The sequence below is a fragment of the Nicotiana tomentosiformis genome, chromosome 2, assembly GCF_000390325.3.
Source record: "Nicotiana tomentosiformis chromosome 2, ASM39032v3, whole genome shotgun sequence".
NCBI lineage: Eukaryota > Viridiplantae > Streptophyta > Magnoliopsida > Solanales > Solanaceae > Nicotiana > Nicotiana tomentosiformis.
The window spans coordinates 30,349,317-30,370,110 of NC_090813.1; the positions used below are offsets into that span (position 1 = coordinate 30,349,317).

The window sequence follows — 20,794 nt, forward strand, 5'->3', positions numbered from 1 at the left end:
TTCATATCATAAGTATAAATACATATTTCTTAAAAATAGGTATACTTACAATACATTGACATTGCTACAATAAATTACTTAAAGTAAATATATAAGAAATAAAATCGTAAAAGTTAAAACTACCAGTCCTAGACCCAAATTTACACTGCTTTTGCCAAACTTGCAAACTTTACTAGGGTTACAAAATTAAATAATGAAGAATAATGGGGAAGAACTGTAATATCGAAAAGTCGGAGGGTCTAAAGGACACGTTATTGGGCTTTTTTCCAATCTCAAACACTGCTAGGGTTTATATATATTTTTCCGCTTAAAAACGCAGTAGCTGCTATTGGTCTGGTTCTCTCCCCGAAACACAAGCAGTAGTTGCATATAGTATTGGATCAGATTCAGGAATCAAGATGGACAAGAGTATGATTGGAGATTTGGATTCACTACCTGAAGCAGATAAGCTTAAAATGGCCGCCATGATTGACCAGCTCCAAATTCGTGACAGGTTCTTACCTTTCTCCTTTCTGTTTGATGTTTATATGCACGTTTTCACTTTGTACAATAAATAGGAAATGAATCTCCTAATGGTGGCAAAATAAATTAGCTTAATTAATCCAAAACCATGATTTACTGCTTACTGCGCCACAAATTCATGCTTATATTTTCTTAGCAGGTTTAAGCTAGCATTTAGAATTTTAACCTATGCACCTTTTCTTATTCCCTAAAGCTGATTTTATAATTCTTTCCCTTGATATTTAAATTAAGAATGGAGAGTATTTGGTAATTAGTTCCAGCGGTGATATTGGCAAGCTTGGATCAATATGTAACCGTGAATTAGGCAGTTTATTTGGCATGGCGTTAGCTGGGCTGATACTCATAGGAGCAGCAATCAGCGCTGAATTGTGTTGGATGGTTAGACTGCTAGTCTTATACTCATAATGCAGATTAAGTGTTCACAACTTAACTTGAATCTAGTTGTTCTGGAGGCAGAGAAAATGATGGTGGACAGAAGCTAGTAATATATTGAGATAACGAAGCAAAAATTGAGGATAACTCTAGGGCTTCAGAAGCATAGCTTTCCTAGAGAGTTGTGATATTTATAAATGAGAGAGAGAGAGAGAGCACTATGATGTGTGTGTGTGTGTGTGCGCGTTTGTCCGTGCGCGCGCATGTGCATGAATATACATACACACACACATATTAAGTGAATAGTTACTGTCTAGTGCTACCCTCTTCACGGCGGAGCTCATGTGCAATGAGAAGCACGCTTTTGCACCTTGGTGCCTAAGCTGATATGCTGTCTAAGCGAGGCAAAGAACTCAACCTATTTTGCACCCAGCTTCTGGGTTTAAGCTTGCCTCAAGCAAACATTTTGCATCACCCCACAGCGTAAGTCTAGTTTCATTAGTTTGAATCCAAATAAAGACTGAAAATGTACACATCATCTGCACTATTATGCAATTAGCCATGTAATAAGCTAGTGTAGGTAATTTGTATTTTTGGGTAGTTTATTCTATCATATTAAACTGATTAGGCGGATTCTTGAGAAGAATCCATGGAGTAATGTTGGAGTAATGTGTTCCTAGAGATGATTTTATGCCTTCTAAGAATTTGCTGGATGGGATTTCCTTGCTTCGAGCTCATTAAGTAGGGGTTTGTAGCGTAGTTTTGAGTTTAAATCCTTTGAAATAATCAGTTAAATTCTGTTGTGACCTATGAGGTCGAGATCTCCAATGTGTGAGGTTGAAACATCTATCAAGTTATTTTATTGGTTCAATAAAGTTTTTGCAAGGCATGCCTCGTTGATAAGCAACAAACTTATTCGTGTCGTACCTTTTGAGAGTAATAAGCTGATTTTTCTGGATTGAGTATTTTTATTGGAGGCCGTATCTTGGTAGTGAGCCATATTACCTATTCTGCTATTCGTGTCATGAGTTCTTGAGAGTCCAAGCCCTTTCTTGAAAATGAAACTACAGAAAGATAACTTTTATGAAGCCTTCTCATGGTATTAGAAGGCTTCTAAAAAGTTGTAACATTTTTGTTCAAAATGTTGAAATGCTTCTGGACAAAATAGTAAGCACAGTTAGTCAAACTTGGTGGAAAACAATTGAAGATTCAACCAAGAGACACCTGCACATCTTGTACATAATTTTTTGATGCCACCTTCATGTTTATTAATGAAATTTGTTGACTTGTCAAAATAATATTGGAGTACTCTCTGGGAAGGATTCTGTTAAGAACACAAGGCAAAATATGATTAAAAGAATTAAAAATTTGGGAGGCTATCTGAGCTTTACGTAGATCACATCAAATGTGTATACTATGTGATAAGTAGCAAATAAAATTTCTAATCAAACATCCAACTGTATTGATCTTAAGTTTGTACTGAATATGCAATTGGCAATTCCTGTTCGGATACTGATACACAAGGGAAAGGACATAGGTAAGTTGCAACATATCACCTCCGTTAGCTCGTCTATCAGTTCTGCTTCACTGATGTGCATATTTTGTGGCATATGCTGGAAAATAGTTATTGGAGAAGAGAAAATGAAAATAATATTTACCTTGATAGTCATAAAAATAGTAACTTCAGAGTAGTTAAAACTGCTATATAGTAATAGGAAATTCAAAAAGGATTGATTCTGTAAACAAAAAATGAAATAAACTAAAATATCTTAAAGCACACAATCTTGAAGGAAATTGAAGACATTATTTTATTTTCTTACTGCCTGTCTCTATTAATACTTTCTCATGATAATAGTATTGTAACTCTAAAGCCTCGTCTCTTGTCTCGAACAATTGCAGTTTGAGAATGTATAATTCCCTGGTTGAAAGATGTTTCACGGACTGTGTAGATACCTTCAAACGCAAAACTTTGGACAAACAGGAGGAGACCTGTGTCAGGCGATGTGCTGAGAAGTTCTTGAAGCATTCTATGCGTGTGGGTATGAGATTCGCAGAGCTTAACCAAGGCGCACCAACACCAGATTAATATGCTTCTAGTTTATGCCTGCAATTCAATTTCTCATTACCGTAGGCATTGCCTATTGCGGATTAGTGAAGAAAATGAGTGGAAGCTCCTTGCATATCCTTCATTTTCCGATGTCAACAGCTATCCTCGTCAGATGAATTAGTATAATGTACTTTTGCTTCTCAATCCCATAGAATATTTCGAGTAAAAAATATTAGAAACTTGAACAGTAGAATTGCAGGTCATTTGCTGTTACCATAGCATTCTTTTGTGGCAGCATTTTGGAAAATAATTTGGTATTCAATTTCATCAAGAATACATATCTGTTGCCCTTTTCGCTGTTTATGCAATTTAATGAACTTGAAGTTGATAGAGCTCAATTAATAAAAAAATTAATTAAACAGAGCTTATGGAATTAAATTCTTCTATCATGCCTATCTTCTTCAACACACGGGTTGTCAACTAAACACGGTTGCCCTTGATAATCAACTTTATTTTGGTTTCGGATTGGCAAAATACATAGAACCATTAAACTTGTCCAGAAAACATGTTTGAACACTTAAATTAAACGGGTGATTTTTTATTCTCCTAAACACATTGTGAGTGAATTTTATTCCATCCTAATAGCTGATGTGGTAAAAAAAAAAAAAAAAATAATTAAGCGCATAAAAGGTGGGCCCTTTCTTTTCTATTCTTAAGATTTCGTCAACCACCCTCTTCTTTCTCCTTCCCCCTTTGTTCTTCAGATCTGTGTTCGTTTACCTTTTTTCTTTTTTCTTTTACTTCTTTTCTTTAATAAGTTTAACAAAAGTTTTTGAATTAAAATGCAGATCTACTAATCTGTTAGACAAATATGAGAACTAATCTACAGGAATCCAGAATTTGATTTATCAAATTAACGAAGCAAATTGAGGAAAAAATGAAATGAATGAACATAGTGTAGACAATAAATTGCGTCGAAAAAATAAAATCAAGACCGAAAAATATTGCAACAATCGTAGTATTTGATTTCAAGTAATTTGAGTGTACAATCTCTATGAATCCTCTGATTCTTCTTTTCAATAGTAAATAAATTCAAGGGCCTTTGAGCTTGATCTTGAACTTATATTTGTTGTCACGAACGATGATCTTGAATTTAACTAGCACGAACTTTGATTTGAACTCGTACTCCTTGAATCTTGATTTGTTCTTCGTTCTTGAGCTTGAACTTGATTTGTTCTTCGTTCTTGAGTTTGAACTTGATTTGTTGAACTTGAACTTGATTGCTTGAAGCTTGAAACTTATGGAGGAATTTGCAACGTTTGATCCATGAGCTCTTTCTTGCTTCTTGTTATAACTTCTGGTGTCTTTTCTGAGTTATGAAGACCCCTATTTATAGTTGTGGAAGGGAAGAGTTATGATAAGAACAAACTCTTTCCGACCAATCAAATTGAAGTGTGACAAGGCCACATTTGATTGGCCGAAACATGTCACTTGCACATGTGGCGCGGTTTCATTGGCCTTTTAATTTGACTTGGCATGCCTTGTTATTTTGACACGTGGCACGACCCTATTGGCTCTCTTGTTTGACTTGGTGTGCCACATCATTTGACACGTGGCACCAAACTGGGCCTTGAGGAAGATGATATCTTGGGCTTAATGAAGTGGGCTTATCGTCTATAGCCCAATAAATTTGGACTCATTTATTTAACCCATACGTATTTGGACTTATATAATTAATCTAATTAATATTAGCCCAATAAATTTACTTGAACTAATATATCTTAAATTTAAAATATAATCTAAATTATTTTATGGATCTAATTTCAATAAATTTTAAATGCCTACAAATGCCCCCTACTTCAAGACTTGTCAAAGACATTAACTTTGTTTAGTTCGAAGGCTAGACTTGAAGTATCCGTGAATTAATACAGCAACCTTCGAAAATAACATTTTATTTCTTGCTAAAGTTGAGAGCATGTGCTAACAGATTCTTAGCTTCAATTTCTTAAAGCTTGCACTAGTCTTATAGTATGTTGGATAAAGAAAACCACGTAACTGGAATTGATTTTGCATTTGGATTGTCAAATGGAAATTGAATTTGGTTTCTTTTGTTCTTTTTGGCCTTTTTACACGCTGGCAACAATATGGTAAGAACTCCACTTGACATATTATTGTCTTGCTAGGATTCCATCCCACGCCAACTCTAATTAGAGTAACTGTTGCCGCCCAACAATCCAAGTCCTTTCCAAAGACCAATTCTCGCAACGTCCCACATCGAAATTACTGTTTGACAGCCACCTTTTGTCATCTATATAAATCCATGCTCCCACGTTCAATAGGCATAGATTTGTAACTTGCACACCTGCTCGAATTCACATCTGGCAAGTAAAGTAATTTTTTTTGGTTCGGTTTTTTTTTTGGTCATTTTTTTTTGGGTAGGTCAATGAGGATATGTTCTTGATTAATAAGATGATCTATGCATGAAGAATACAATCATAGGGTGTTAGGGGATGGATACTCATTCTTGTCCAAATATTGGAGAGATTACTCTTAAGGTGGCCCGATTATCGGAGAGATTACTTTTAATGTGGCTTGACTATCGGAAAGATTACTTTCAATGTGGCTCGACTATCGGAGAGATTACTCTCAATGCGGCTCGACTATCGGAGAGATTACTCTCAATGTGACTTGACTATCGGAGAGATTACTCTCAAAACGACCCGACTATCGGAGAGATTACTCTCAAAACGACCCGACTATCGGAGAGATTACTCTCAAGGTGGTCCGACTATCGGAGAGATTACTCTCAAAATGACCCGACTATTAGAGAGATTACTTTCGAGGTATGAATGAATGGATACTCATCCCTGCCCAAAAGAACTGGAGGCCATTTCAGGACGAAAAGGTTCATATGGCATATCGAAGTACAAGTCTATGGCAACAAATAGATGGACAAATCCTCAAACATCATATGGGAGGACAAATCCAAGGGGCTAAAGATGCAAAGGGGCTTACATGTCCACCTTAAGATTGGAAAGTTATAGTTCCTTTTAAGGATAAACCAACGATGAGGCCAACTTAAGGTGCAAAGAGATTTAAATGTCCACCTTAAGATTGAAAAATTAGAAAGTTTCAACCCGAACACTCGGTAAACTTTGAAGATTTGGCGGACTTTGCAGACTTTAACTTGAAGAGTGATGGACTTTTAAACTTCAACATGAAAAATTAGAAGGCTTGAAGACTTCAACTTGAAGATTTGGAGGACTTAAATAATTCAACTTGAAGACCGACAGACTTGAAGACTTCAACTTGGAGACTTGGAAGGCTTAAATATTTTAACTTGAAGAGCGGCGAACTTGAAGACCGATGGACTTGAAGACTTCAACTTGGAGACTTGGAGGATTTAAATATTTCAACTTGAAGAGCGGCAAATTTGAAGACCGGAGGACTTAAAGATTTGGTGAACATGAAGACATAGTGAATCTCCGGGCTTCAATGCAAATACTTATTAGCCTCCTAAAAGACTAAAATCATTCCATTGAAGATACCAATTTATCACAGAAGCTTGCCCCTTTAAATCAAATGGGATCTAAAGTTTAACACAAGAATGGTATCTCAGCTCGATTTTCAAGTGCTGATTGAATGGATTACATTCCATCGTACTTCATTTGGACAACGATTGGGGGATTACGTATCTTTTGAACTTATGCGACTGAACTCAGAATGAAACTCTAAGTTGCCTACGTACCTCGATGAAGAGGATCAAGTCATACCGTAGTTCAGAATGGGTTATTTTTTTTTAATGTCCTAACTTTTGCCTAGGCCGCCTCTTTGGAGGTTTTCAACCTAGCGGACCCTTTTTTCTTTTTGTGGTGGGCCGTACACAGTTTAGACTCATGCGGTCTAGGAGTGTAGGAACATGCAGTTTAGGCTCATGCGTCAAGGAGCATTGCAACTTCAAGGATAATACTTCTTAAAAAACTTACCATTGATAGGGCCGATTCTCATGCCATCTGCATCAACCAGCTTGTAAGCCCCACTTGAGTAAGCTTCTTGTACGACATATGGCCCATCCCATTTCGAAGTAAACTTCCCTACAGGTTTATGGGAAGTAATAATGGGTCTTCGTATGGCAAGAACTTGATCTCCTACTTGAAAGGATATCGGGCGAACTCTTTTATTGAATGCACGAGACAATCGAGCTTGATAACATTCAAGACTTTGTTGAGCTTCCAACCTCTTCTCATCAAGAGCCTCCAACTTTGCTAATCTAAGTCGAGCATTTTCTTTAGTGATCCCTTCTTGAATAGCCAGTCGTAATGAAGGTATTTGACGCTCGAGTGGCAAGACGGCTTCGACTCTATAAACGAGTGAATAAGGAGTCGCTTGTGTTGGCGTGCAATGAGTCGTCCTATATGCCCATAGAGATTCTTCCATACGGTCATTCCAATCTCGTTTGGATTTGGAGACGACTTTTTTTTAACAATTTGCATAGAGTTTTGTTGAATGCCTCAGCTAGACCATTGGCGGCAGCATTGTACATCGAAGAGTTACGTTGCTTGAAGCCAAAGAGATCACAAATCTTGTTCATCAATCTATTATCGAATGGCTTTCCATTATCCGTTATTATGTAACAAGGAATGCCAAAGCAATAGATTATGTTTACTCGGATGAAACTTGCAACATTTTCCTTCTTTACCTCTTTAAGAGCAACATCTTCAGCCCATTTTGAGAAGTAGTCAGTTGCAACCAAGATGTATAGGTGCCCACCAGAGGATTTTGGCAGTGGTCCAACAACATCCAACCCCCAAGCGTCAAACGACCAGGATGCCACAGTCGAGTGCAACACTTCAGGAGGTTGATGAATAAAATTCGCATGGAATTGACAAGCCTTGCATCTTCGAGCGTAGTCCAAGCAATCTTTTACCATCGTTGGCAAATAATATCCCATCCTTTTTATATGGAAATGGAGCTTTGGTCCAGACTGGTGTGACCCACATACCCCAGAATGTGCTTCTTGCAAAGCTTGGGGTGCTTTTTCTTCCCCTAAGCATCGCAAGAGTACTCCCTCGAATGACCTTCTGTATAGAGTATCTTTGTAGTAAAGGAAGCGAGGTGCACGACGACAGATTTCAGTCCTTCTCCTCGGATTTTCTGAAAGTATCCCATAACTTAAGTAGTCGATAATGGGTTGTCACCATTCTTCTTTCTCAGCTTCAAAAACAACGACAAGATGCTTGAGTTCATTTCCTTCATCTTCAACCTCATTTGGCGGCGGTACTACCCATTTTTGGCAGACAGTAACTTGCGCTTGATCATGCAGGGTTAACGATGAAGCTAGGGCAGCTAAAGCATCAGCCTTCTTGTTTTCTTTCCTTGGAACATGTTGAATAGTCATGTCACCGACCCATCCCATTAATTTTTTAGTATAATCATGATATGGGAGCAGTTCAAGTTTCTTGACCTCGTAACTACCTAAAAGCTGGTCGATCACCAACTGAGAGTCAACAAAGACTTGCAATTGTAACCGCTTCATTTTGACAGCTATTTCAAGCCCAAGTATTAGTGCTTGATACTCAGCAACATTGTTAGAGCAGAGTTGCGTCAACATAAAAGAGTAAGGCAGAACTTCACCTTGAGAAGTGACAAATACTACACCAGCACCAGCTCATCCGCGATGTGCAGCACCATCAAAGTACATCTTCCATGGAGGTTGAACTTCAATGACCATTGCGTCCTTATCAGGTAGTTCATCAGTTAGCTCCCAATCATCAGGTATAGGGTGATCTGCCAAGAAGCCTGCCAATGCTTGTCCTTTTACAACCTTTTGAGGGATGCACAAAATCTCGAAATGTTGAAATTGGAGATACCATCTCGCTAGTCGATCACTAAGAATAGGTTTTGATATCACGAACTTGATGGGATTTGCTTTAGAAACAAGACGAACAACATGAGCTTGAAAGTAGTGCTTCAACTTTTGAATTGAGAAGACTAGCGCCAAACATAACTTTTCAATTGGCGAATAATTCAACTCGTTTGGTGTCATCACCCTGCTCAAGTAGTAAAGAGATTTTTCTTTCCCCTTACTATTTTCTTGGGCCAACAACGCTCCAACAGATCTTTCTTGTGCTGAAATATATAGTATCAGCGGCTTTCCAAGTATAGGGGCTGCTAAAACCGGGGGCTTTATCAAGTAGGATTTAATGCTCTCAAAGGCATTGCTACATGCTTGGTCCCATTTGAAAGGGACACCTTTCTTCATAAGGCGACTGAATGGTTGGCACCTCCCAGCTAGGTTTGAGATGAATCTCCTAAGGTACGCTAACTTTCCTTGCAGACTTTTCAATTCGTGAATATCCCGAGGCTCAGCATTTTCAAGCTTGCATCTACTTTGGCTTAATCAATTTCAATCCCTCGATGTCGGACAATGAAACCAAGGAACTTTTCGGAAGTAACTCCAAAGGCGCATTTCAATGGATTCATCCTAAGTTGGTACCTCCGGAGCAACTCAAACACCATTCTCAAGTCTTTCAAGTGGTCGCCCTCTTTCTTGATTTTACCACCAAGTTGTCCACATAGCATTCGACATTTTTGTAGAGAAGGGCGTCAAAAATATTCTGCATAGCCCTTTGATAAGTAGCACCAGCATTTTTCAAGCCAAAAGGCATTACCCTGTAGCAATAAATACCCTTGGGGTGCGGAACACAGTAAGCTCTTCATCTTTTGGTGCCATGAAAATTTAGTTATAGCCTGATAAACCATCCATAAATGACATTGCCTCATACCCAGTAGTAGCATCGATCATAAGCTCTGGAATAGGAAACAAGAATTCATCTTTGGGACACGCATTGTTGATATCCCTGAAGTCGACGCACACTCGAATCTGGCCATTCTTCTTCCTTACAGGGACAATACTTGAAACCCACGTTGGGTATTTAACTTCCCGAATAAATCTAGCTTCAATGAGTTTGTTAACTTCGGTTTCAATCAGGGGAACCAAGTTTGACCTAAAGCGCCTTTGAGCTTGCTTAATAGGACGAGCGCCATTCTTGACCACAAGGTGATGGACTGCTACTTTATGGTCCAATCCAGGCATTTCTTTGTAACTCCAAGCAAAGACATCCCTAAACTCCTTGAATAACTCAATATAAGTGCTTTCTTCATCAACTTCTAGTAAAGCACTTAGGTAGGTGGGTCTTGGTTCTTCGTCAGTGCCAAGGTTAACTTTTTTTAAGGCATCAATCGTTGCCTTCACCCCTTCTTCAAGTTCCGAGGGAGCATTTTTTGCATCTTCATCTTCTTGAGGGTCCCCATCATTGAAGGATATGTGATAACATGGTGAAATATCGTCCAATTTCTCGTCATCCTCCATTAGAGATAAAACACCATGCTCGCCTTGTGCAGTAACATGATACAAAGAACCCACGCTTTCTTCATCTTCATCACATTCTTTAGTGTAGAACATAGTGTATGGCTTCACCTTCAGTACCTCATCACACGAAACCATGACTTTTGTTTGTCGCTTCATTCTAGAAGGAACCAAACTTTGGAAATCTTTAGAGATCTTCTGAATTTTGGGCAAAGCGGGTGTTCTTGTATTTCGATAATTTCTCTGGAACTTATTCCCCTGCTTTAATGGACCCAATATCTCAAATACAAAAGTTCTCGCAGTTGATTTTCCAAGTCGATCAAAGACAAAAGGCCTGTTAGAAGCAGTAGATTCGTCTTCTACAGTGATATAATTGCTGCTCGCCCTTCTTATGGAGATGCGCATTGGTGACAGTTTCTTGTATCCCAAACCTTCACGTGGTTGCCTCATCGCAGCTTCTGATGGGAGATTCCCTAACTTTGATGGCTCATTGGGATTGTATCCAGCTTTTGCAAATAGCCTGTAAGCGTTAGGATCAAAACCTTCACATGTTCGCTGTGTAGGGAGTGCCATATTCTGCAAACGATTTTGGGCTACAAACCCTGCAAGTGGCTTTGAGGACAACTTTACTGCCTAAATTCGTTTTACCGGAAGAGTTTACTCATTTAGCATGTTAGTTTGGAGATTAGATAATTCGCCTTCATCTTTCTTCCTTTTAGGGACATATTGGAGCACATGACTTACTTTCTTACCATAAGACGCAATATCCCCTCTATGAGATTTATTCGCGTTAGGTTGTACCTCCTCAGTAACAGCTTTGGCGCTACCACCAATCACCTCAGCTATTGTAGTTGTGGGCTCGTCATTCTTTCTTTTGATGCCATCATCAGCTTTTGGCTCCTTCACAATGTAGTTCTTCGAGTAAAACTTTACATCAACGAAGTGTGACTCAGCCTCGGTAAATGGCTCATCATCAACAATTATCTTCTTCTCGATTTCACCTTCGTAGTATTTCAAACATTGATGGTAGGTAGATGGAACCACTTTATTCTCATGTATCCAAGGCCTTCCAAGTAAAATGTTGTATGAAGTCTTTGCATCGATCACATACAGCCATGCACTTGATTACGTATCTTCAATGTTGATTCCCAACCTGATCGTACCTATGGCTCTTTGCCCCCCTTGGTTGAATCCTTGGATCATCACACGACTTTCTGAAAGTTCATTCATGGGAATACCGAGTTCTTTCACAGCACTAATTGGCAAGATGTTCACTGAGGATTCTCCATCAACCAAAATTTGATTTACCCTTTCATCACCCATATAGCCAACCAGGTACAACAGGCGGTTATAAAGAGTGTCACCTAGTAGAAGGTTGTCATTTGTGAACGTAACTTTTTCCTCGCACGCGTTAACTTCTTGAGGAATGGACTCGATGAACTTTTCCGAAGATGGTGCCGATGGTAGGTCATCACTCTTTTCTTCCTCTTTGTCATCATGGCAACAATATGCATTAATACCCTCATGGGAAATCTTCGCGTGGAACCAACTTGGTAAGAACTCTTCCAAGGTCACTAGATGTCGTGGCTTTTGAGGATGGTGCACCTCCACTTTTGCTTTCTTCAAATGCTTAACCAGATTCCATATCCTTGGTCTTTTCACCATCATTTTCCTTTTTTGTTGTTCTATTGATTCTTTTCGTGGGCTCCTTTTGTGGCGCCTACAATGAGTCACCAACGTCCAACCTTCATCATTATCATGGTGGTCTACTTCGACTTTGTTATTCTCCAGTAATTTTTCATCTTTGATTTCTTTTAAACTGCATAACACATCTAGACTAAATGCGCCAAAGGTGATAGAGACTTGGTTTGCGCTCGCCTTCTCATCTTCAAACACGATCTTCCTTTCACGGACCAAGTCCATAACTTTGTCCTTGAAGACAAAGCACTTCTCTAGAGGGTGGCTTACAAGTCGGTGATATTTGCAGTAATTTAGGTCATTCGTTTTCCCAGCTTCATTTGGTCACTTCATTTTCGGAAGCTCAATGAGATTTAACTCGAGAAGCTCTTCAAAAATTGCTGGCACATCAGAATCCAGAAATGGGTACTCATTCTCTTGCATTTCTTTTAGAGACAACTTCCCACTTGGTTTATCTTGAAAAGAAGTAGATTTCGTACTCTGCTTCTTGATCACCTTCGTTGTGAACTTCACAGGTGATGTGTTGACATTCATAGGTTCTTTGTTTTTAGACTTGGGTACAAACTTGCTCCATTTCCTTACTTCTTTCTTGTCGTTCCCTTTGCGAGGCTCGTAGATAGGCAGCCTTTCGTTTCCAGCGGAGGCCATGCTTAACTCCATGTCGTGGGCACGAGTCACAATTTCTTCAAATGTGCTAGGCTTGATACCTTGCAAGATATAGCGGAGTCCCCATTGCATGCCTTGGATGCACATCTCTATGCCAGAAGCTTCACTAAGCCTCTCTTTGCAGTTAAGACTTGCGTTCCTCCAACGATTAATAAAGTTGATAACTGGTTCACCCTTTCGTTGACGAGTATTTGTAATTTCTATCATACTCACAGTACGTCTCGTGCTATAAAAGAGATTGAGGAACTCTTACTCTAGTTGATCCCAGCTATCAATAGATCCAGCCTTGAGGTCTGTGTACCAGTCAAAAGCATTTCCATTTAGCGAGCGGACAAACTACTTGACGAGGTAATCTCTATAAGTCCCAGCATTGTTGCACATCTCAACGAAGTGCGCCACATGTTGATTTGGATTACCTTTACCATCAAACTGTTGAAACTTTGGAGGTTGATAGCCAGCAGGCATCTTCAACATATCGACCCTTGCAGTGTACGACTTTGCATATATAAGGGAGGACTTGGCAGCAACTTCATACTTGTTCTTAATGGTTCCTTCAATGAACTCCTTCAGTTGATCGATTGGAATCATCCCTTTAGATGAGACATAGATAGCCTTAGCGGATGCTACTTGTCTTGGGGGAGAATCAATCTCTGGAATTTCTGGGAGCTTGCCCGGTGCATGGGTGGATTCTTCTTCCATCAAGATTCCCACCCTGTTTGTTAGCTTGTCAATTCTAGCATCTTGATTTTGCATGCACTTGGTCAAGCCAATGATTGCTTCCATCAAGTTTGCCACTTCTCCTCCACAGATGAAGTGTTTGTTACCATGGCTTGCATGATTGTCGTGGACGAGGGAGAGTAGCATGGATTGTCACACAGATTGATCCTCGATTGGTTCACGCTATGTGGTGTAAGTAGGGGAGATCCATCACTTGAAGAATCATCATTTTCCTTCACATCAGAGTGCTTGGATCCGGAGAGGTCAAGCAGGGCAAGAGTTTTCTTGATCTTTTCAGCAACATCGCTTCCTCCTTCGGGTGTGCTTGTGGAAGATCTTGGTCCTTTTAAGGATGAAGATCCGAGTTATATGAATCCTATGAATCCTGGAATAAGTAATTTGAGTGTACAATCTCGAATTCTCTGATTCCTCTTTTCAATAGTAAATAAATTCAAGGACCTTTGAGTTTGATCTTGAACCTATATTTGTTGTCACGAACGATGATCTTGAATTCAACTAGCACAAACTTTGATTTGAACTCGTACTCCTTGAATCTTGATTTGTTCTTCGTTCTTGAGCTTGAACTTGATTTGTTCTTCGTTCTTGAGCTTGAACTTGATTTGTTGAACTTAAACTTGATTGCTTGAAGCTTGAAACTTATGGAGGAATTTGTAGCGTTTGATCAACTAACTCTCTCTTGCTTCTTCTTATAACTTCTGGTGTCTTTTCTGAGTTATGAAGACCCCTATTTATAGTTGTGGAAGGGCAGAGTTATGATAAGAATAAACTTTTTCCGACCAATCAAATTGAAGTGTGATAAGGCCGCATTTGATTGGTCGGAACATGTCACTTGCACATGTGGCGCGGTTTCATTGGCCTTTTAATTTGACTTGGCATGCCTTGTCATTTTGACACGTGGCACGACCCTATTGGCTCACTTGTTTGACTTGGCGTGGCACATCATTTGACACGTGGCACCAAACTGGGCTTCTAGGAAGATGATATCTTGGGCTTAATGAAGTGGGCTCATCGTCTGTAGCCCAATAAATTTGGACTCATTTATTTAACCCATACATATTTGAATTTATATAATTAATCTAATTAATATTAGCCCAATAAATTTACTTGAACTAATATATCTTGAATTTAAAATATAATCTAAATTATTTTATGTGTTGTACCCCATGTTTTCGTACGTGAAAGTACGTCATAAGTAAATTGATGAAACCTCGGAAATGAGATGTTACATCCCGCATTTTTGTACGTTAAAGTTTCATCGTAAGTTAATCGACGTAAGTTCGGGAATGAGATTATTTTGGGATTACAAGTATTACGCTATTTCAAACAAGTGATAAGTAAACTCGTAAAGGTGAGAGGGTAAGCGAATCAAATAAAATGAGTTTTGTTGAAGGTTGTCATTTTGAGATAAAATACGGTCCAAGCTATAATACCCCGTATTTATGGACTAGTGCCATACAAGGTACCACATGACCATGATAGTAAGGTGTATAAAGTGTGTTAAAACTGAGTAGTGTTTTAAGTAATTTGAGATCCCACCATTCCAATTAATCACAAATTTTGGATAAGTCTAAATCCCCCAATGTGGCAGCCCACCATTCCAATTAGTGACTCTTCAATTAAATTGCAAGGTGGCACATTTGAGATAGTTTGGTGGCTAGGTCATCACCTAGTGGGGCCTACACCCACCAAGGTTTTAAAAAATCCCTCTAAATCATTTACGGAGAATTGATGTCTTTACAATATGAGGGATTAAAGCTTTAGTCAATTCATACAAGGATTCATATGGTTGTGACATGATTCTCTTGAAACAAAATTCAAACAAATTTCTTACCATTTTAGCAACGTGAGATTTTACAATTCTAAGGGAATACGGTACAATCTTTATCAAGAATATCATACGAATTTTTTCCTACTTCGATCCGCCGTTACGTGTTATAGCAATTGACGTGTGTTATAGGGATTGTCAAGAGAATCGGCTCAGGTATGTTAAGGCTATCCCTTCTTTATTTTTGGCATGATCCATGCGATACAAACGAAACGAGTAAACACACAATTTTCATAAATGACTCTATTCATAGAACTATCAGGGGTGTCTATATTATTGATTCCCCATGTGAATTATTATTATATCTTCTGTTCATGGGTCTCAGAAAAATACATATTTGAGAAAGTTTATCCGAAAGGCATATTGATTTTATCATATTTCGAGAAATCTTATTAACGTATTTCTTATGCATTTTATGCATTTATACATGTACATTGACCCATGACCAGATGGCGTTATATACGCGTATATTATATGTATATGGGATATGGAAAAAGGTTACGGCGTTATATACGCACCACCACCTGATCAGCTCGTATACGTTGATGATTTTGCCCACAGTAGCCGAGATGATATGATGGGATGCCCTCAGAGGCTTGATGATGTTATGAACACATGTACCTATGCACGACATGACATTCATACGCATATGCATGACACTATAAGTATTTCATGATTTACAGAGTTACTCAGACTTACATGTCGAGTCTTTTACTCCATATTTCTCTCATGTCTATTATTTACTGATTTTCATTCCTTACATACTCGGTACATTATTTGTACTGACGTCCCGTTTGCCTAGGGACGCTGCATTTCATGCCCGCAGGTCCCGATAGACAGGTCAAGAGTCCTCCAAGTAGGCTATCAGCTCAGCGGAAGATGTTGGTGCGCTCCATTTGCTCCGGAGTTGCTATTGGTCAGTATGATTAGGACATGTGTTGATTGGTATGGCGGAGCTCTTTCCCGACCTTTATGACATTTATGTATCCTTAGAGGCTTGTAGACATATGTCGCGTACGTGAAAGATTGTACGGCCTTATCGGCCTATATTGAGTGCAATTTAGGTCTTATAGGCCCTATGTCACATGAATAAGTTTTTATGTTAGATTGGGTCACCTTATATTGAGTATTCCCTTATGTTTATTCTGGTTAGCCCATGACGGCCTGTTTGCCCCATTTGCCAATGACAATACTTTAAGAATGATATGTAACGTTGGTACTTAGTTGAGTAAGGCACCGGGTACCCGTCGCGGCCCATTGGTTTGGGTCATGACAAAAGTGGTATCAGAGCAGTTCTGTCCTAGGGAGTCTACAAGCCGTGTCTAGTAGAGTCTTGTTTATGGTGTGTTGTACACCACACTTATAAGCAGGAGGCTACTGGGCATTTAGGATTGTCACTCTTTCTTCTTACTCTAGATCGTATGGTAGAGCTCACTTGTAAGAATTTAGACTCCTAAATTCTATTCGTAATAAGATGATACCTACATCCAGAAAGACAGTTGGTAAGAGATTACATGTGGCTGTGGAAGAGTGGAGTCAGCGGAACTTGATTCTGCATGATGCTTATGATGAGTATTTGTAAGGCCTTCAGCAGATCATGTGTGTACTAAGACGTGTAAGCTTCTTGATAAGGAGCCTTAAGGCAAGAATATCTATCCACCCATATGGTAAAAAGCAATAAGAGATTCAGAAGGTAGATACAAGTTTCAACTAAAAGAAGCCAGGTGAAGAAGGGTACGAGGCACCCAATTAATAAAGATTATCGGTACTTACAATTCAGGCAGAAAAATGAGCATTTTGAGTTGCCTTTAACAATGATAGAGGTATGTACAATTGGCCACACCCATCTCGGTTATGCCCTACGGGGGCTAACAGATATAGTTTAAAAGAAGGACAGGTAATCAAGATCCGGCTGGGGTTAGAGTAACCCAAAATGGTGGATCGATTGTTTGCGTTCGTTGATATTTCCAAAGTATATTGCAAATGTACTAATAGATCTCCTTGTGAGACACCCAGATGATGCACTCTAAAATAGTACAGCTAGATATGAGTACTACAAAGATAGGCACTGGAAGCCTGGAAGGGATAAATATTACCTTAGTGTGGCTCTCGTCCCTAGTAGAGCGAGAATGTTAGGCAACCCGAAGAGCCAGTGGATGGAGCAAGGGGAGCTAAAAGCAAAAGAATGTCTTATTGAAATTTTCAGAATAAAGTGATAGGCAAAAATATTAGCAGGTAAATAAGAAGAGGGATAATAAAGCATTAGGAGTAAGATGTGATACATGGATGACAACGGTATATCAAAAAGATAAATGATGATATTACAGAGTTTATAGTCAAGTGAAGGAAAATACGAAAGGTGACAGGCCTTGAGACCACAAAAGAGTAAAGGCCATACAGTAATACCCTCATTTCGAGAAATAAGTTCGTGACTCTAACGTGATTACCAGAAGGAAAAGCTAGACCCCAGAGTAATAGAAATCAGTATGGGCTGGTGAACAAGATAAACTAAACATGAATTAGGGACTGAGTGATGTGATAATGGTCGGCATTATGAGAATTTCAGATTGTGTTCCGGTGATAATAGAATGGACATCAGAAGAAGATTCATGAGAAATTCAGAGAATGGTCATTCAGGAAGACGCTTCCCTAAAGCAAGCAATGTGAGCAAAGTTAAGCTTAAGGGACGGTATGTGAAAGTTACACTAAGTGTCACCCTCGCGAGTAAGGAAATTTGTTATCCTTGGTCCAGAAGGATTACTGCAAGGCGAGTAAGGGTCATCGATGATGTGAAAAGATGCCAAAGATAAAGAGGTAAAACATCTATAGGTAGATCGTCGTAGCACTAAATCTTAGTACTTCCCTAAAGGGGGGAATATGGAGTGATGTGGCATTAAGTCAGAATTAGGTAGTTCTAGTAACTATGGAATGGTAAAGGAATAATACGATAAAAATGAGAAAGGAATGAGATTGCACTTATCCGAATCCTACAGATATGCTACGATTCCATAACATTATGCAAGCACGACGTCAAGGAAAGGAAGTAAGGGTTCCTGCCCGGGATATTATTGATAAATAAGGAACTAGTGTGAGAGGTAAGTTAAGATAAAGGAAATAACCCAAGAAAGATCACGCGGAATATTGATATGAGAATGGGCCAATGAGTAGTTAGTAGTTTATTCAGGAATAGCCTAGTTATGGCTAGACAAAAGGTTACGGACATATCAACAAATCATGCAAGATAAACATAGTGAACCCCAACATGGGGAATTCAGTCTCGCAGATATGACATCGTGACCCTTGAAAAATATTCAGATAGGAGTTGGTGTAGTTAAAGGTACCGTATGAGTATTACGGAAATAAAAGAGAGTCCCACTGGGAAGATAGTCAAAACTTCAGTTCAGAAGCAACTATACGAGCACATGAGTGTGGAGGTATGTAACTAAGGATAATTATAGGTGAGTACGAACATAAAAAATTCTGTCGAGTATACGATGTAATAAGCTCGTAGCTTTACAAGAGTCAGAAGGTCTTCCCTAAGTACTACAATGAAAGACTAGCTGAGGAAATAAGGAATAAGGCTTCAACCTAAGCACAATGACCTAAAGAGAAAATGGTCTTGTAACAACAGTCTCACAACAACAATGTATGCACTCCATAAGAAAGTGACACCTATCATGGCTAATGAATGGGAAGAAGAAAAAAATCAAAAGGTGATATTCAAGATCATATGGGTTGTATGGAATTTTAATATTGTGGGCACTAAGATAAGACAAGTATTCATACAATAAGTGGCAAAACGACCAGGAAAAGTAATAGCCTACGTTTAAAGAAAGCTGAGAAGGAACAAAAGGAATTATTCGGTCAATGATCCAGAGTTAGTTACGTTATGAACGCACTTAAGATTTCGGAGTATTATCCATGCAACATATATGTTGACAATCATACGGCCATAGAAGACTCCGGTGTAAGTTAAAAGAAAGAATTGAGCCTAGGTCATAGACAAAGGATTGAATTGTTAGAAGATTGTATCATGGATATTCCATAGCGCCCATGAAAGGCTAAAGTAATAACTAATACCAGGAGCCGTAAATCGGAAGATAGCTTAAGCCTACATAAAGGCTGATCAGAAGGAAGAGGAAACTAAAGAGTTACATTAACCAAGTAAATCAGGAGTCTGATTATTGGACCCAGAAAATTATAGAAATTGTGATTGAAAATATTGCAGAACCACTCTTAGTATCAGAAGTACAAGAGTACAACAACCATATTCTATGAAGAGTACCAGCCTCATAAGAAGTCAGTATGTGGATGTGAATTATACCTATGTGGAAGGAAGGTCATGAAAGAGATAGAAGATGTGATGTGATATTTTAGGGTAAGTAAGGTAAATGTGAACAACATACGAGATAATCAAATGCAGAAGGTTGCGAATAATCCATACTGCATATAGAAAGCTAGAAGTGCTGGGATTCAGTATCCAAGAATGGTAGCAGCATCGTCAGTGGCATATCTTCCAGCCTATGGGTTCTAGGTATCGAGAGGCCTAGTCAAAAAGAGTTAGAGACGATGTGATATCTCGCTTGATGTTCCAGAATAACATAAGGAAATCTATGGTGCAAGCAAGTTGAAGGAAGGCTGCAAGTAGTATAAATAGATATGTGTAGGTCGCAAGTTAAAATATGGTAAAGCGACAAGGTTTTTGGAAGACATGAGTAAGGATAAGAAAAGGTAAGTAAGAAGGTGACGAGAATGGATAAGTTCTCGGTATTAAACCCATAAAAACAAGAAGAGCTGATGGTTTCTCTAAGTTATAGAAAGCTCAGTATAGCCTGAATGAACTCAATGGAGTCTAAGACTAATAGCATTTAGAAGAGATGGAATGCTGCCTTGGTAGTAGAATGATGGTGTAATTGTGATAGATAAAGGATGACGTTTGGCCCTTCGATTGAGTTATGATTTGAAGAAAAAAAGGGGGATTTCATGAGTTGTACGGGATTAGAATAACCCCCATAGGATGAATCACGTTGAGATGTTATGAAATACGGTTATGGAAGCATGGTATCTCCCCCAGGTGGATCAGTCTAATCATTTAAGATGTTCCCCGATGAGACGTGAACCCTAGCTGCAGTATTACATAAAAGGTCAAGTTATCGGTATTAAGGTGAATCAACAATGGATGGATAAAAGTTACAAAGTATGAGATGAGATTAGACCATCATTCTTAAGATGAACAATAATGAGGAAATATTAAAGGATTTAGATTTATACATATAGGATAAGCAACGAAAGTAACCTGGAGTTTGGTAGCAGACCTCAGTAACGATAAATGAAAATAAGAGTTATGGTATAATATGATTTACCTAGATGCAGTAAAGTCATACGAATGGATAACCCGGTCTATAAAATAAGATATAGCAATATCCATAAGTTCAACAAAGTACTGAGCGAAGAACTTCAGTATACCTATAGATGCCCAGAGAGACATCTTATCAACCTCTGTATATGCTTACAAAGTGAGGCTTAAAGATTGGATAAAAGCTGTAGGAAAAAGGAG

At 38.8% G+C, this 20,794-nt stretch overlaps 4 protein-coding genes across 4 annotated transcripts; 1 reads left to right on the plus strand and 3 right to left on the minus strand.

Moving 5' to 3' along the window:
• Positions 1-306: 306 nt before the first annotated feature.
• On the plus strand, positions 307-3,277 carry LOC104101570 (mitochondrial import inner membrane translocase subunit Tim9). Its single transcript, XM_009609050.4, has 2 exons — positions 307-493; positions 2,794-3,277. The coding sequence occupies exons 1-2, from the start codon at positions 399-401 to the stop codon at positions 2,978-2,980; spliced, it is 282 nt and encodes a 93-aa protein (XP_009607345.1). The 5' UTR covers positions 307-398; the 3' UTR covers positions 2,981-3,277.
• A 3,621-nt stretch (positions 3,278-6,898) lies between these two features.
• Positions 6,899-7,378, minus strand: LOC138904547 (uncharacterized). The gene has a single exon (XM_070193052.1). The coding sequence runs from the start codon at positions 7,376-7,378 to the stop codon at positions 6,899-6,901; it is 480 nt and encodes a 159-aa protein (XP_070049153.1).
• A 757-nt stretch (positions 7,379-8,135) lies between these two features.
• LOC138904548 (uncharacterized) lies at positions 8,136-8,477 on the minus strand. Its single transcript, XM_070193053.1, has one exon. The coding sequence runs from the start codon at positions 8,475-8,477 to the stop codon at positions 8,136-8,138; it is 342 nt and encodes a 113-aa protein (XP_070049154.1).
• Positions 8,478-9,471: 994 nt separating this feature from the next.
• LOC138904549 (uncharacterized) lies at positions 9,472-12,233 on the minus strand. Its single transcript, XM_070193054.1, has 5 exons — positions 11,464-12,233; positions 11,055-11,376; positions 10,167-10,943; positions 9,727-10,073; positions 9,472-9,613 (listed from the first exon to the last, which is right to left on the minus strand). The coding sequence occupies exons 1-5, from the start codon at positions 12,231-12,233 to the stop codon at positions 9,472-9,474; spliced, it is 2,358 nt and encodes a 785-aa protein (XP_070049155.1).
• Positions 12,234-20,794: the final 8,561 nt, after the last annotated feature.